The sequence below is a fragment of the Glandiceps talaboti genome, chromosome 1 (assembly GCF_964340395.1).
Source record: "Glandiceps talaboti chromosome 1, keGlaTala1.1, whole genome shotgun sequence".
In the NCBI taxonomy this organism is placed as follows: Eukaryota; Metazoa; Hemichordata; class Enteropneusta; family Spengelidae; genus Glandiceps; species Glandiceps talaboti.
Genome location: NC_135549.1, coordinates 15,940,646 through 15,954,798, shown reverse-complemented (window position 1 = coordinate 15,954,798; position 14,153 = coordinate 15,940,646). Strand labels below are relative to the sequence as shown.

Below are 14,153 nucleotides of genomic sequence, written 5' to 3'. Positions count from 1 at the left end.
CAGGGACATCAGAAAATGCACATGAAAATGCAATGATTGGAAAATGCTGCCAAAGTGGATCATTTTCAATTTTTGTCCATTTTCATTCAAAAATAGAACCCCTGTATAGAAGCAGAAATGAAAGATTAAAACATGGAGTCACGTAAAATGACTGAAAATGGAATGATACATATTTGACCCCATGACCCCATTGATGATGTACTTGTACATGCTACTATCAAACCACTGTGTTATGTTGGTACATGTGTACAACAGCGTCATTTTTTTTATTTGTTCCATCTTGGTATCAAGTTTCCATTAAACAGCCAAAATTGTTTGTAAACATGTGAAAATGCATTAAAAACAAAACCAATATTATTGATTTTTAGCATTTTTATTTGAAAATGTTGTTGTGTAAACATGCCAGGCGTCCACACTGATATCTAATGTCACTTTATTTTCAGATTATCAAGTACATGCCCAGTAATATCAAAATCTAGTTGACAAAATTATATATTTACGCACAGAGTTTCATTCTTCTTTTGCCAAGCAGAGTGCTCAATCACCTTGGAGAGCATATCATACATAAACAATATATGCTTTACATGCTTTATGTAGTACTGTACAGTACTGTACATAAAGCATGAGAAGTCAACGACTACAATAACACCTGACGATCCATCGGGTGAAACGGTCCGTAACGTAGTGTAAATTGTATATTGTTTCCAAATTTAGAAAGCGATGTCAAAGGTGATGTAAATATGTGTAGGCTTAGACAGGATGTTCATTCACTGACAATGATTCACTCTCATAAACCCTCCACCCACCCCCCAACCCTACATTGTACTTCAAACAGAAACATTGATAGGCTCATTTCTCCTTGTCCTAGGTAACAGTGACTCTACAAATGACATCATTACTTGTTTTTTCCCCGATATTACTTAACTTTCCAGTAGTCCAGGGCCAGTTTAGGTAATCCAGTGTTTTGCTCCGGTTGGTGGGAAACCCTGGTAACCTAAAGGGAAAAAGGGGTAGAAATGGCAGCGTTTTCCCATAGAGTCTATGGTAATTTTGCTTGGGAAACCAGGTAAAATGACATGGGAACTCAGGTAGATTTACCTACTTACCACCCTTAGCAAAAACACTATTAATCTCTATGAATCTTTAAGATTTTCTTGGCCTTCATCTAAGAAATGCCAACCATACCATAAGATTCTCTTCCGGAAAAAATTCTCAAGTTGAGTTGTAGGTTATACACAATATATACTGAGAAAATACAATAAAAAATCATATGTTTTCACCCATGTTATGAGTGGTCAGCCAAGTACAAAGAAAGTCACTAATACCTTCAAAACCATAATTTAGAAAAAAGAAGAAGAATATTCTCAATTTCTTCCAGGTTATGAGTGGTCAACCAAGAACAAAACAGATAGCTAAAAGGTTCCTGTGGGCACAGTGGGATGCATCAACACAAAGACTGTATTATTTACAGAGAAAGAAACGTAGAAATAGTCACCACGGTAGCCAAGGAGAAGACGTCCTTTTAACTTGTCTAGAATTCAAGGATCATAACTATGAGACAGTGGTAAGTTTGGAGGAGTCTCTAAGTCTATCGCGGCTAAAGGGAAAAGATACCCTATGAATTCACTGTCTTTAATAAAAAGTTGGATGATAAATGCATTGATTTAATTTTACACTTACCAGTATGGTGTTCCTATCGATCTGAACTATTTGTTTGCGTAAGATGTTAGCTAGTATATTGCATAAAGAAGATGGTCAGACTAATCTACATCCTATTATGTGGTTGGTGAGGTAGAATTGATTCTCGTGTGTGCATTTCAAAACCAACTCAGATCTTTCGTTGAGAAATTACAAGCACTATAATTTGTTTATCTTTCAGTTAAATCTAGCCCTCACCCTACCCATGCCAAGTGAACCGTCCTGGTAAGCAGCTTTACTAACTTTGTGTTGTACATCTCTGTTTTGTTTTAACTCGGGCAACGGAATTCATAATTATTATTGGTACAAAATTGAATCATAATTACCACCAGCACTCTGTATTCAAACTGTTTTCATAGCCATAGGCTCGGATTTGCCTTTTGATAAGTTTTTATTTGAATTCTGATCAGTGTCATATTTATATACAAATTAATAATGTACATAGTAACATATCATTAACCATAGAGGTGTTTGAAAGTGTCTAGGAAAACTGAGGAAAAAACCAACAGTTGTATTATGATGATAAGGAAAAAAACTATTGCGTCACTTCACTTTATTGAGACTGTAGTTACACAGGAACTGTATGACTTTAGGTAACACAGAGCTGTCAGTACAGTGTAGAGGTCAGAGATTCCTAAAGTCAAAATGAATGTATGATTCCATGAGACAAAATATATCTGTATCAAAATCAGATTATAGCTTTTTTAAGTGGTACATAAAATGAAAGCGTCTTGTTGCCATTTTCAAAATCCATTACAGATTATTATCACATGTACAGTATCACACGCTGTAACATGACTCTAGTATCCTTTCAGTGTTGAATATCATTTCTGTATGAACTACAGATAATTTTAGTAAACTTAATAAAGTGAGAAATTAATTATTATCATGTCAATTTCAAATACAAACAACATAGATTTCAGTAATATCCTTATGATTTTGTGTAATCATCAAAGTAATAGAGTTTGACTGTGTATAAAATTAGTATCATTGACATGGTTAATTATAATGGCTGATAATTTCAAACATGGCATATTTTATCCATTTAAAATAAAAACCATACAAACTTTGATATAGAGCAATCTCTATCTAGTAGTCTATGAAGTTTTTGATATATGCAGCGTATACATCTGCTAACAATGTTTATTTTGTTGCTAGGTATTCTTGTCAGAGTACTTTCCTTGGTTATCATGTGACAGGTAAGGATATTTGGCAGTTGTTTGTCTTTCCATATTCTAGACAGTTTAATTTGATGTATATACATCCACAAGTCTAAAGTCCTGTCTCTAGACTGCCACGACTTGTATATACTGTTATGACAGAACTCTTGGTACTCGGACGAGTGCTTGTCTTTTTCTTTGTGGTCATACTTGAATGGACATAACGAGTGAAAATGTAGCTGAAAATACTTCAAGCACCAGTATAAATGTCCCTGATTGCCCAAACTTGCACTCATACATCACTGGGTTCTGCTATATAGTGTGTATCTAAAAACAACAAATTTTGCAAAAAATACTACTGGTACAGCCCTGTGTGTTTGTCTACATGCACCGATCGTGAGAGAACACAATCTGACGTTACCCGGCATTCTGTAACATAAGGACAACTTGTCAACATTAACAACAATGTTTAAACATAAACAGTGGAGGGGAAATTTTCCTTCCACTGTCTATTAAGTAATATGAACTATGCACTACACCAGGTATAAAATGCAAAAGCAGGTCTTTGATATTCAGATATTCTTGCTGACTGAACTTCTCAGAAGCACTACGTTTAGTTTAAACCTCATTCATGTCTTTTGTGCGTCTCATTTCAGATGAAAGTCTAAATATGCAAATTATAACACAAGGCGGAGGTAAGTGGTCCACAGAAGAGAGACAGAAATTAAGTGATTATTACAGGGAGTCATATATATGATGGTCAAATAGTTAGAGTGTCCGGCTTGGAATCTGTAGGTCGCAGGTTCGAGCCTCATCTCTGGGTCTTGTAGTTTGTTTCAGGTCATGTCTGCATTTTAAATGTACACACAGTGATGTGTACTTGACAGAGTGTCACCAGTTTTGCTTTAGGTTCTGAAGGTGTTTTGTGGCAAAACGAAATGAAAAAGTATAGCGACTGAAAGAAAATATACTTACAAAGTACATAGTATTTTTACACAACCTAAAAACAGAGGAGGGAAATCTGTTATGTAAATCTGGCACAGATTGACATTATAACTTACTTTTGAAATAATTTTGGTGGGGAACACCAGGAAAATGACCAAAAAAAACCATACAGATCTACCTATTTACTGATTTTATAACAAACACACTTAAATTCTCTAAATTATTTCTTTCCAAACCAGGTTCATTGTGTATTTGTTATCAGCATCCAATCCAGTACGTCCGAACAAAGACTAAAAAACCAATCCTGAGACTGAAAGGAGACGATGACGACGATTGGTTAGATTTATCTGAAAAGTCAGTGGTTGATGTCAATTATTCCGTTCTAATGTTACATCATGGATACATCTTACAGTGCTGCATACCTAAAGTACCAAGTCATCTAGCTAAACACATCAAACTCCAATTTATATCTCTGAGTAAGTCTAGTTTGTTAATTTGCAACTCTACTTCTAAATGTGTTTTTTTTTATTACAGCCACAACCGCTTTATGTTTGTTTACCATTACTGTTCCGTCCACAGGATTGTCGGTGGCTGACCTCTTATATATCTCTATGCCTCTTACCTCTTCAGTCTGAGTTCAAATCTGCCAAAAGTTGGCTGGGTTTCATTAAAATTTACCTCAATCCGTACGTATGTAAGATTAGGTTGATGCTCATTGTCATCCTGCCAAAAAACACGGGTTTGTCTCTGGTACTATGGTTTCCTCCTTCTTCTTCAACACTAGGGCAATATGGCGACCATTCAACAAATTTCCAAATTTATTTGGACGAATAAAGTTTACTATCAAAAAAGTATGTGTTGTACCTCTACTGATATCTTAACCATTATAGCCATTATTAACAGGATTAATGAATTTTGAAGTACCATGAATTACAATGGTCATCTTTGAGAGAGGAAGTGTAAGTTCTTCAACTAAGGTTTTTAGACACCCTCATCTAAGTCATAATCTCTCCTTGTAGGAAAGAAAATAATATTATGCATTTAATTTTTTGAAAAATTCGGTTACAATATTCCAAGGAAGAAAGTAGTAACCATATCCAATTAAATGTCAGTGACTTTATGATACCCCATAAATGATGACCAAAGAATTATGTGAGAAAGTATCAATTCAAGTTGTATGAAAATGTTCTTCCTTTGTTTGATAGATAACTACATCTTGGTCTACGTGCCTGGCTATGTTGCACATCTACTAAACGTATCATCAGAACTAGAACCGTGTCATCATATCACCTTGGCAACATCTGACATCACCCAGCCTTGGGAAACCAAACCTGGACTACCAGCTTCAGTGCAGTCATCCCACCAACTGGTAGGATTCTTGTATGAAAAGACACTTCTCAAACAGGGTAAGAGGAACTTTTGAAGCAAAATTTTGAAACAAAGTTGTGTGTGTACTTACTGGGGTAAAGGAAAAGTCCATGCATTCAGGCTTATTACTGATTACTACTATCGAATTTACATATGATATTGGGTGATAAAATAGCACATTGGCAACTTATTCAACTTTGACAATGTGCAAAGAAGCCATACTACACTAGTTGCATTTCCCAACATGAAGAGATTGCAGTATAAAATGTGATGTCAGCTCAAGAAATTTTTCCAAAAACCCTTGCAGGCAATCCCCGTTCTTCGCCGAACATATATCAAGTGCAGTCGGGCTACTTTACAAGATTTCAAAGTTGAATAAGTTACTGAGGTGGTATTGAAATCACCCAAAATCATATTTAAGTTGATAGCATTAATCAGTACACAATTGTGTACTGAGTTAAAGCCTGTCTGAACTTTTCCTGTAAGAGATAATTGAGAACAGCATTCCCCAACACTTTGTATTTGATTTACAGTATTATCCATTTACAACAATCACACTCATATATTGAACAAATAAATATTGTTCAAGTGCATGCCACAGAATGTGTATTTCTACATCAGTACATCCTTCCCTTAGTTTGCATCTGTGTTAGTTTGCTGATAGCACATTTTACAAAGTAAGTAAACCATAAATATAATACAGTTTCTTATCATCCTACCCTCAGGAGATTGTATTCTAGATTGCTTGTCTGGAAAAGCCTATAAAATCTCTCTGAATAAAGCAAGTATCTTCAACATGTTCAAAAACTGCCATTTGATTACAACCAGGATATCCCTGTTACATCTTATTGTGATACATATAAAAGACATGGACCTCATCAGACAGGTAAGGACAATATACAGTTTTTTTAAGCACAACTGAACTTGTAACAGCAGGGATGGATACAGGCAAGTGGCTAAACATTAAATAATATAGAGGCATATATAAAGGTAACCTGTACAGATTTGTTCCATTTTGCTTAATTTTGAAAATACCAATACATGTATATGGATAATGAGTGACCTATTGTTTATTATCACTATGGCAACACAGGATAGATGATACCAATTCTGTGTCCATTTCATTGTTTGTTGCTTTCATGTTGTCATTTTTATCGTCAGCTATACGAGGTCCATCAACATTTTGATATTTGATATTTGGTAATGAAAATTGTTGTAATGGATTGTACAGATGTAGGAACTTTTTGTTCTCTTTGTCATTGTGTTAGAGTTGTCATTGTCTCTGACAACCATGACTCAATTTCAACCAAACCCGGCACAAATGTAAGACTGTATAGGGTATATTAAACAGTATTGTAACTAAAAATTTACTATCATTAGTATACTTCCTGCAGTACTGTTGTCTTTATAGTCTTAGACAGTTTCCTCATTTTGTTCATAATGTTTATACCAAGGTAAAAATATTACATCCAGGTACAATTCTCCCCTCAGACAATTTAATGAATTGATTTTAAATGTTGTATGTGTGTGTGGTTACAAGGAAAAACTCTGTTTAGAGAGAGACATGTTGTGTGCACTGCAAACATATAGAATTGATGTCAAAGATAGACCAGTAACTTTAAAGACTTTATTTACAGTGTAAAGTGGCATGTCAATGGAGTTTGAACACCCCAGCATACCTGGGGCATAAAAGGAGGCAATACCAAAAGTTTTCTTGGTGACACTAACTTGTCATTTAAGTCTGAGTAGTGGAATATGCACTCAGACATCGCATGGATGTTTGATTTCTGTAGCCCATCAGCTAAACACTAAACACATTACTCTTAACAGAAAGCATTCATTTTCAATCCGGTTCTCCTTTACTGTTCTTTCTATAGGTAGTAGTTGAAATCTGTAGTGATATAATGTCTTTTGAGACACCAGAGCTCCTGGCTGAACTCTTAGTGGCTTCTACCTATAACGCAATGAGGAGGCAGTTAGACAAAGAAGTGATGACATTCCTACCTTTCACACGTGCAGATATTTTCCGTGGACAGTTGGAAAAAGTGAGTGAATTAGTCTTTATCTCTTACTTTACACTGTCATCACACTTGTTTGACTGTATCTGGGAACTAAACAGCCCCACACGAGAGCACGAAACTAAGATGTATATATTTAAAAGTCTTCGAATTCTATATTAAATATTGCTTGAAGTCCCTGCTATGTTGACCCTACATATTAGTAATGGTGCAGCTTAATACACTGTGTACCACTAGATGGCGCTGTTGATGTAGATATGGTGTGTATGGTTACCATTTAGAATGTAGTGATCCATGTTTGCCATAGACTGCAAGATATGTCATTGAGGGTGTTCCACTTTCTGCTGGTGTTCACAGAACCAGTTGCAGTAAATCAAATTGAAAAATTCATCACTTATTTTTTTTAAATGCTTTACATCATAATTTTATGCAAATTATATTGAAGTTCAAGTCGCAGTTTAATGCATTTGCCATCTACCTTAAATCCCAGGGAACTAGAGGCATATATATGAAGATTTACATATTTTACCACGGGTCAGCTCTGGTAGGGGTGTGTGACCAATGCTGCCAACCCCCAGACACCATTTTAGATACTTTACATTGAAAGACTTATTGAACATTAAAGTAGCCAATAACAGAATACTGAAATCTTCACACATATGCCTTCCAGATGCTCAAATTGAGGCATACATCATTTAATGTAAAGAATTCAACGAGATACTATATTTTGAGGAGTGGGTCAGGACGGGATGAGGAGGGATCACACACCGTCCTATGTGTAGGCACAAACCTATCTACCTCAGGTAGGACTTGTATTGGGCTGCCTCAGGTAGTGATGATCTACATCTAGATTGGGCTATCGTTATGGCTGAAATAGAAGTAAGTTTGGAGTGATCAGGAATCAAGATAAAAGTTTGTTCAATAACAAAACTATTGATATCCGTCTTTTTCTGATTTGAATAAAATCCACAATTGGTCAATTGATTTTGAAAACTGGCTTAACCTTAAATTTTCACAGAGTATTACTGGCCAGCAACTTGCAAGGTTTACATATAGCCCGAAGAAGAAATTGATAGAAGGAATAACGAGTAAGGTGAGTGATATGAGAGAGTGTTGACATTTGAACTTGAATAGAATTTGCTTCAAGTTATTTCACATATTTCATTATTCCATAATTAAAGCTCTGTGTACCATGTTCACTGGAACCAAACTACAAATCAATTTCATCATTCTAATAACTTTCCTGATAATAGTAAATTATTGTTTGTTTCTTCTTTGTAATCTTAGATTGTTGTGTCATTATATAGTTCCATACCTGGGGTATTAATTGTAAAGTGTTGAGCGCACATTGTGGGGAAAGTGTTATGTATTAGAAGCTAGCAATATTCCAAACGTGTACAGATTTTTTCCATTTGCTTATAATTTTAAAATTACCAATATATGCATATACATGTAATGAGAGACCTATTTGTTTATTATCACTATGGCAACACAGGATAGATGATACCCAATTCTGTGTCCATTTCATTGTTTGTTGCTTTCATGTTGTCATTTTCATAGTCAGCTGTGCGAGGTCTTCTTCCAAACTGGCCAGAGGTAAGAAAGCTAAAATTAGACCAAAACTGTTTTTTCAGATATCTACACGTATTACATTGTGCTTTGATTTTCAAAACTAAATTTCACGTTATTATGACTCATCAACATTTTACTCGCTTTGCCAGTTTCAAGATATAGTACTCATGTTAACCCTTATAGCATTCATCGGCATAAATTATTAAAGGCCTAGTCTAGCTGCTAGAACCTTCCGGCTATACTGCTTACGCTAAAAGCAAAAAGAGGTGGCCACTGAGGGCGCTAGCCCAAAGATAGAGGCACTGTCATAAACATGCAGCTTTCAGCAACCCTTTAAGTGCAGATCTAAGGTCTTAGACCACAAGACTACAGAGGGCCCAGCTAAAAGTACTCTGACATCAAAGAACAGCACAATAGTATTCTTCTTCTACTCTGCTCTACTCTGCCCCATAACATGTGGATCCCACAAAGACTGATTATACTAAGTCTTATAATATGGATGCATAAATATAGACCCTTTGATAAATAATTATCATGGTAAATCCAGCTCATATGGTACCATTTTAAGTATCTGTTGATGTAGACTGTATCAAGTTAAAGTGACATGACTTTATGGACCAAGGTTGTTCCATTTGAACATATTGTTGGCAGGATAGTGAAAAATGGAATGAAGTATTAATCTGTTGATTAGCTGGAAATGGGAGGAGGAGCTAGCTCATAGCTCAGGCCTCAAATTAGTAACAAGAATAGATAATGTTTCAAAATATGACATACATGTAAGGCTGGTTTGGAAGCTGAAGATTTGAGTTGTTGTTTATAGAACAGCATTTCCTAACGTTGAAGGCAGATATTTTATTAGCCATTGCAGTGACTGAGGAGCCTTCCATGATGTACATAACTGTCAGTTGTACTTTGGTTCTTGCCATTTGATAACTGTGAATATAAGCATTTGTTGTTGTGGAGAGGGTTAGCCCGGCATTTCCTTCTCTGGTTACAGTCACAATTTATTTACGTTTTTACATGCACTGGCATTGTAGGAATTCACTGTCCGCTTTCTTTTTTGTTGTTGCTTTTCTTGAGGTCAAAGGTTACCTACTTTGACATTTAGCTAAACAATGTCGTGGGAGGATCGAGATGGTATAAAGCCTTCACGTAAGTCATCCTCGAGATGGCATCAACCACATAGAAAAAACATTGTGTCAGAGAAGGGCAAATTACACCCCAAAGATTCAGTAACACACTCTGAAAATGTACTGTCATTCATTATTTGGCTGTTTCACTGTGTATGTGTCATTTACGCAAAGCTTTCACCCCCCCCCCCCCCCCCCATTGACCCTCGTACCCCCTTGTCGACATGTCAGTTGTAACCTGCATGTTCATTCAATGTGTATCATGCAGTGGTGTATATGATATATTACCGGTATTTATGTATAGCAGGCTGTATGAAAACTTTACATTTCTGGATTGCATTTGTACAGCTGGTCAATGATTTTAACTATTTGAAGTGATTTAAAAAAAGATGTCTGCTAGATAATCTGGGAAAGAAATATTAAGGATCAAGGAGTTAAAAAACCAGCCTCAAAAAGATCTAAATAAACATCATTGAAGCAAATCTTGGACTTTAACATAAAAGTAGTATTTGTGTATGGCAATGAGTCCATGGGCCCAGTGTCGTCACTGTCAGTGGAAGTGATGAATTGGAATCATTCTCTAGAAAAGTACTTGGCTCTCAAACACACAAAAATTCATTCGGTAATGATTCAGAAAAAAATTAGGTTTTTTAGTTAAACAATTTTTTTACATGCCAGTGTCCTTTAGAAAGCTCCCTATGATAATGATGGTACATCACTTCTGTCAATTTTTAACCCTTTATAAGTTAACTGTCTAACTTGGATTGATAGCCTATTGGACTTTTTACTAACGCTCTGTAACCAATAAACAGCTTTCTTTACCTTTTTAAATATTACAACAGGTAAGTCTATGAATCTGATAAAAATGGCAAACTGTATTAGCTAAATTTTGATTGCGATAACTGACTCTTGTCTCGTCCCATGAAATAAAGACTTTGCCTTTGTATCATTACTGACTGAATGATTTGTCATTGTGTACATTCTTGTAATTACCTGTTCATACAAATAAGTTTAGCTAACAATGACAATCTTACAGTTTATTTATCATTGCAATGTCCAATTTGCTGGCTTGTAGTGTGAACTTCTAGTGTGTACTTCCAAAATGTTTCAGGGAAATACAAACATATGTATGCATACATACGTACGTACGTACATACATACATACATACATACATACATACATATGATACACGTGCACACACACATACATACATACATACATACATACATACATACATACATACATACATACATACATACATACATACATACATACATAGACAGTTGTGTGATATAACGTTGAAATCTCGTCATTTCTTTTCATTTTTGGTACGCAAGAAAGTGATAAAAAAGCCATAAACATTTGAAAAGTCCTACTTTGAATCCAATATTGATGAATCTGAAATGGAAAAAAAAATTGGTATTGGTGTAATGTAAGGAGTAATGTTAGGGTATTTTGATGATCAATGTTGATTGTGTTTTTGTCAAACAGGGTGCTGCAGACAAACGAGAACGACGACACCCAGAAGGTGAATTTTGGGACAACATACGTGGCCATTTAATTCTACTCTCCAAAGAGCAAAACAGACGATTTAATACGACATGTATCAAGAATGAAATGGAGGCCTATGAAAGAAGAGCAGCAGTAAGTATTGTCATTACAGAATTAAATGGTAGAATAAAGGTATCAAGGTAAGTTAAGGTAGAATTGGGACCAATTTTTCTGAAAATCAAACTTATTCAAATGTTTCCAAATTTTGTCATAGGAAACGTTGTTCGCGGTCTTTTTGAAATAGTAAAAGAAATGCCTGAGTTTACCATCTTGTATTCATGGATATCGACAATCTTTTACTTACCTACAGTATTCGGTGGCCATTTTGATTTCTACAATGAGTATCATTTTTGCCTCCTTTTCCAAAAATTTACATGATGACCCCTGAATTTTTTTTCTGAAAATGAGATGAATTTTCTCTAACAACATAGCAGCAAAAAGTTAAATTTTTTATTACAGAGGTGCATATTTACATTAAAGTAATAATTGAAGTTATGTTATATTGCATATTATATTGTGACAGTCACTTTTCGATCTTACAGGAACTGATGAGTTTAAACATGAAAGGAATACCAGAGAGTAAATCTGTATCCAAGGTACCTAGGAGATCGTATTCATTACCGGCTATCAACAAGAGAGCAAAGCTGAAAGACAGTATCATTACTGTGCCATTTCTACAAAAACAGAGTGAAATGGAATCAAACCAGGCATTCCGTGGTGAGCTGGTGAGTGTCGCCAAAGTGGCAGTGCTTGATTTACAGTATAGGTATATTTGTGTATCATAAATATTATTGTAACAACAATCTTTAGAGTAACTGTTGGGGGGGGGGGGGGGGGAGTGATCCCTCATGACAAGAATTTAATTAATGAAGCAGTGTACAGTGTCCCATATGTCATTTTGGAGTAACATTGACGACTAGTAGACGAGTAAATCTTCGAATTAGAGAGATTGGACCATTTACTGTTTAGTTTTAACGTATTTTTAAATGAAAGAAAATACCCCAAAAATAGTCCCCGTTGCAGCAAATATGCCTTCAAATAAATGAAATTAGATGTTAATGTAACTGTCCTGGAGAGAGGTTTTCAAATAGTTATTGATTTCATTGATGTGAAATCTCTGTACACTGTGGCTGTTTATTGTAAGCAATAGACCAGGATAGCTTTGAATGGATAAGGCTGGGAGGATAACTCAGATCCCTCCTGGCTAGAGGTTTTCAAACAAGATCATACCATGAATTCAGTTGTAAACAGTTGACCAGGATATAGGTTATAATAGAAGACTTGGATTTGGAGGAGGTGGGTTTTTAGTAGGGTCAATGATGACAGTGGGAGGGGGGGGGGGGACAATGATATGAATTTCAAATAAAAAAAATATAGCAGTATGTAAACATGAACCAGCTGAATGCCATAGAGGGATGTTGGATGTTTATATGAAGGTAGATTTGTAAACTTTAACAGAACTTTCCCTGCTATTGTATATATTTCAATCATTTCTGAAACTTTAGAGTGTAAGAGAGACACATGGATTAAAGGTTTTGTGTTTTTTTCTAGTTGGTTGAGAAGCTTGCCAGTCATCTTTCCAGACACTTGAGAAGGGAGACTAAAATGAAAGCATACAACATAGCTACTGAGTATGTTGGCTGTCAACTACGTCAATCTAAGCAACTCTTGCAGATGATATGGACAGTGCTGGGATATGAAAATGAAGATGGTGATGTGACAGGGCTGACAAGTCTGTACGTATAAATGTGTACACACAGTGATGTGACAGGGCTGACAAGTCTGTACGTATAAATGTGTACACACAGTGATGTGACAGGGCTGACAAGTCTGTACGTATAAGTGTGTACTCACAGTGATGTGACAGGGCTGACAAGTCTGTACGTATAAATGTGTACTCAATGTGATGTGAAAGGGCTGACAAGTCTAAATGTGTACTCACAGTGATGTGACAGGGCTGACAAGTATGTATGTATAAATGTGTACTCACAGTGATGTGACAGGGCTGACAAGTCTGTATGTATAAATGTGTACTAACAGTGATGTGACAGGGCTGACACATCTGTATGTGTAAACACAGGGGGCAGCAAACATGTAAGTGATTAATTGATCGATAGGTCGATGGATTTATTGATTGATTTATTATTTGGTTGAATGATTGATCGATTGAATGATCAATTTTTGTGGTACAATATAACTTATTTTGTGTGTGATATTGATCAATTCACTCATTGAGTTTTGTGTGGTGATATAAAACTTTTTTCTCTCACTTTCCTTGTCTACTTTTCTCTCTTTCAGCTGAATAAGTTATATTGCACCACAAAAATTTATCATTCAATCATTCAACCAAATAATAAATCAAACAATAAATCGATCGATCGATCGATCGATTAATCAATTACATGCTCGCTGCCCCCTGTGGCATAAATGTGATGTGACAGGGCTGACACATCTGTATGTACCTTGGTAATAAGAATCTTAAATTGTTGCTGTTCTTTAATAATCAAGAAATCTCAAATCACCCCTTAATAGAAATCAAGAAGAACAAATATCAGGGGCCATTTCAATATTTTGTTCCTGTGTAATTATAGTAATGTGTAAGTGAATAATGTATAGTCACGGTGCATAGTAAGGACAAATTAAGTCTGTGTTCAAAAACAACAATTTGACTTGTTTGTGATGTAAAATTAACAGAAATGTTATACACTGT

At 35.5% G+C, this 14,153-nt stretch overlaps 1 protein-coding gene across 2 annotated transcripts in view; it reads left to right on the top strand.

The window, feature by feature from the left end:
• LOC144453047 (gamma-secretase-activating protein-like) overlaps positions 1-14,153 on the top strand; it is a 34,408-nt gene that overhangs the window by 14,344 nt on the left and 5,911 nt on the right. For both annotated transcript variants that reach the window (XR_013482390.1, XM_078144356.1), the window contains exons 6-18: positions 1,379-1,564; positions 1,880-1,923; positions 2,857-2,897; positions 3,515-3,553; positions 4,043-4,279; positions 5,009-5,209; positions 5,897-6,057; positions 7,049-7,216; positions 8,208-8,282; positions 8,750-8,785; positions 11,384-11,536; positions 11,986-12,168; positions 12,995-13,179. Coding sequence is in view for 1 of the 2 variants with exons in the window: in XM_078144356.1 (XP_078000482.1) it covers positions 1,379-1,564; positions 1,880-1,923; positions 2,857-2,897; positions 3,515-3,553; positions 4,043-4,279; positions 5,009-5,209; positions 5,897-6,057; positions 7,049-7,216; positions 8,208-8,282; positions 8,750-8,785; positions 11,384-11,536; positions 11,986-12,168; positions 12,995-13,179 (1,709 nt within the window). In the remaining variant the exon portion in view is untranslated. The remainder of the gene's footprint in view (positions 1-1,378; positions 1,565-1,879; positions 1,924-2,856; positions 2,898-3,514; positions 3,554-4,042; positions 4,280-5,008; positions 5,210-5,896; positions 6,058-7,048; positions 7,217-8,207; positions 8,283-8,749; positions 8,786-11,383; positions 11,537-11,985; positions 12,169-12,994; positions 13,180-14,153) is intronic.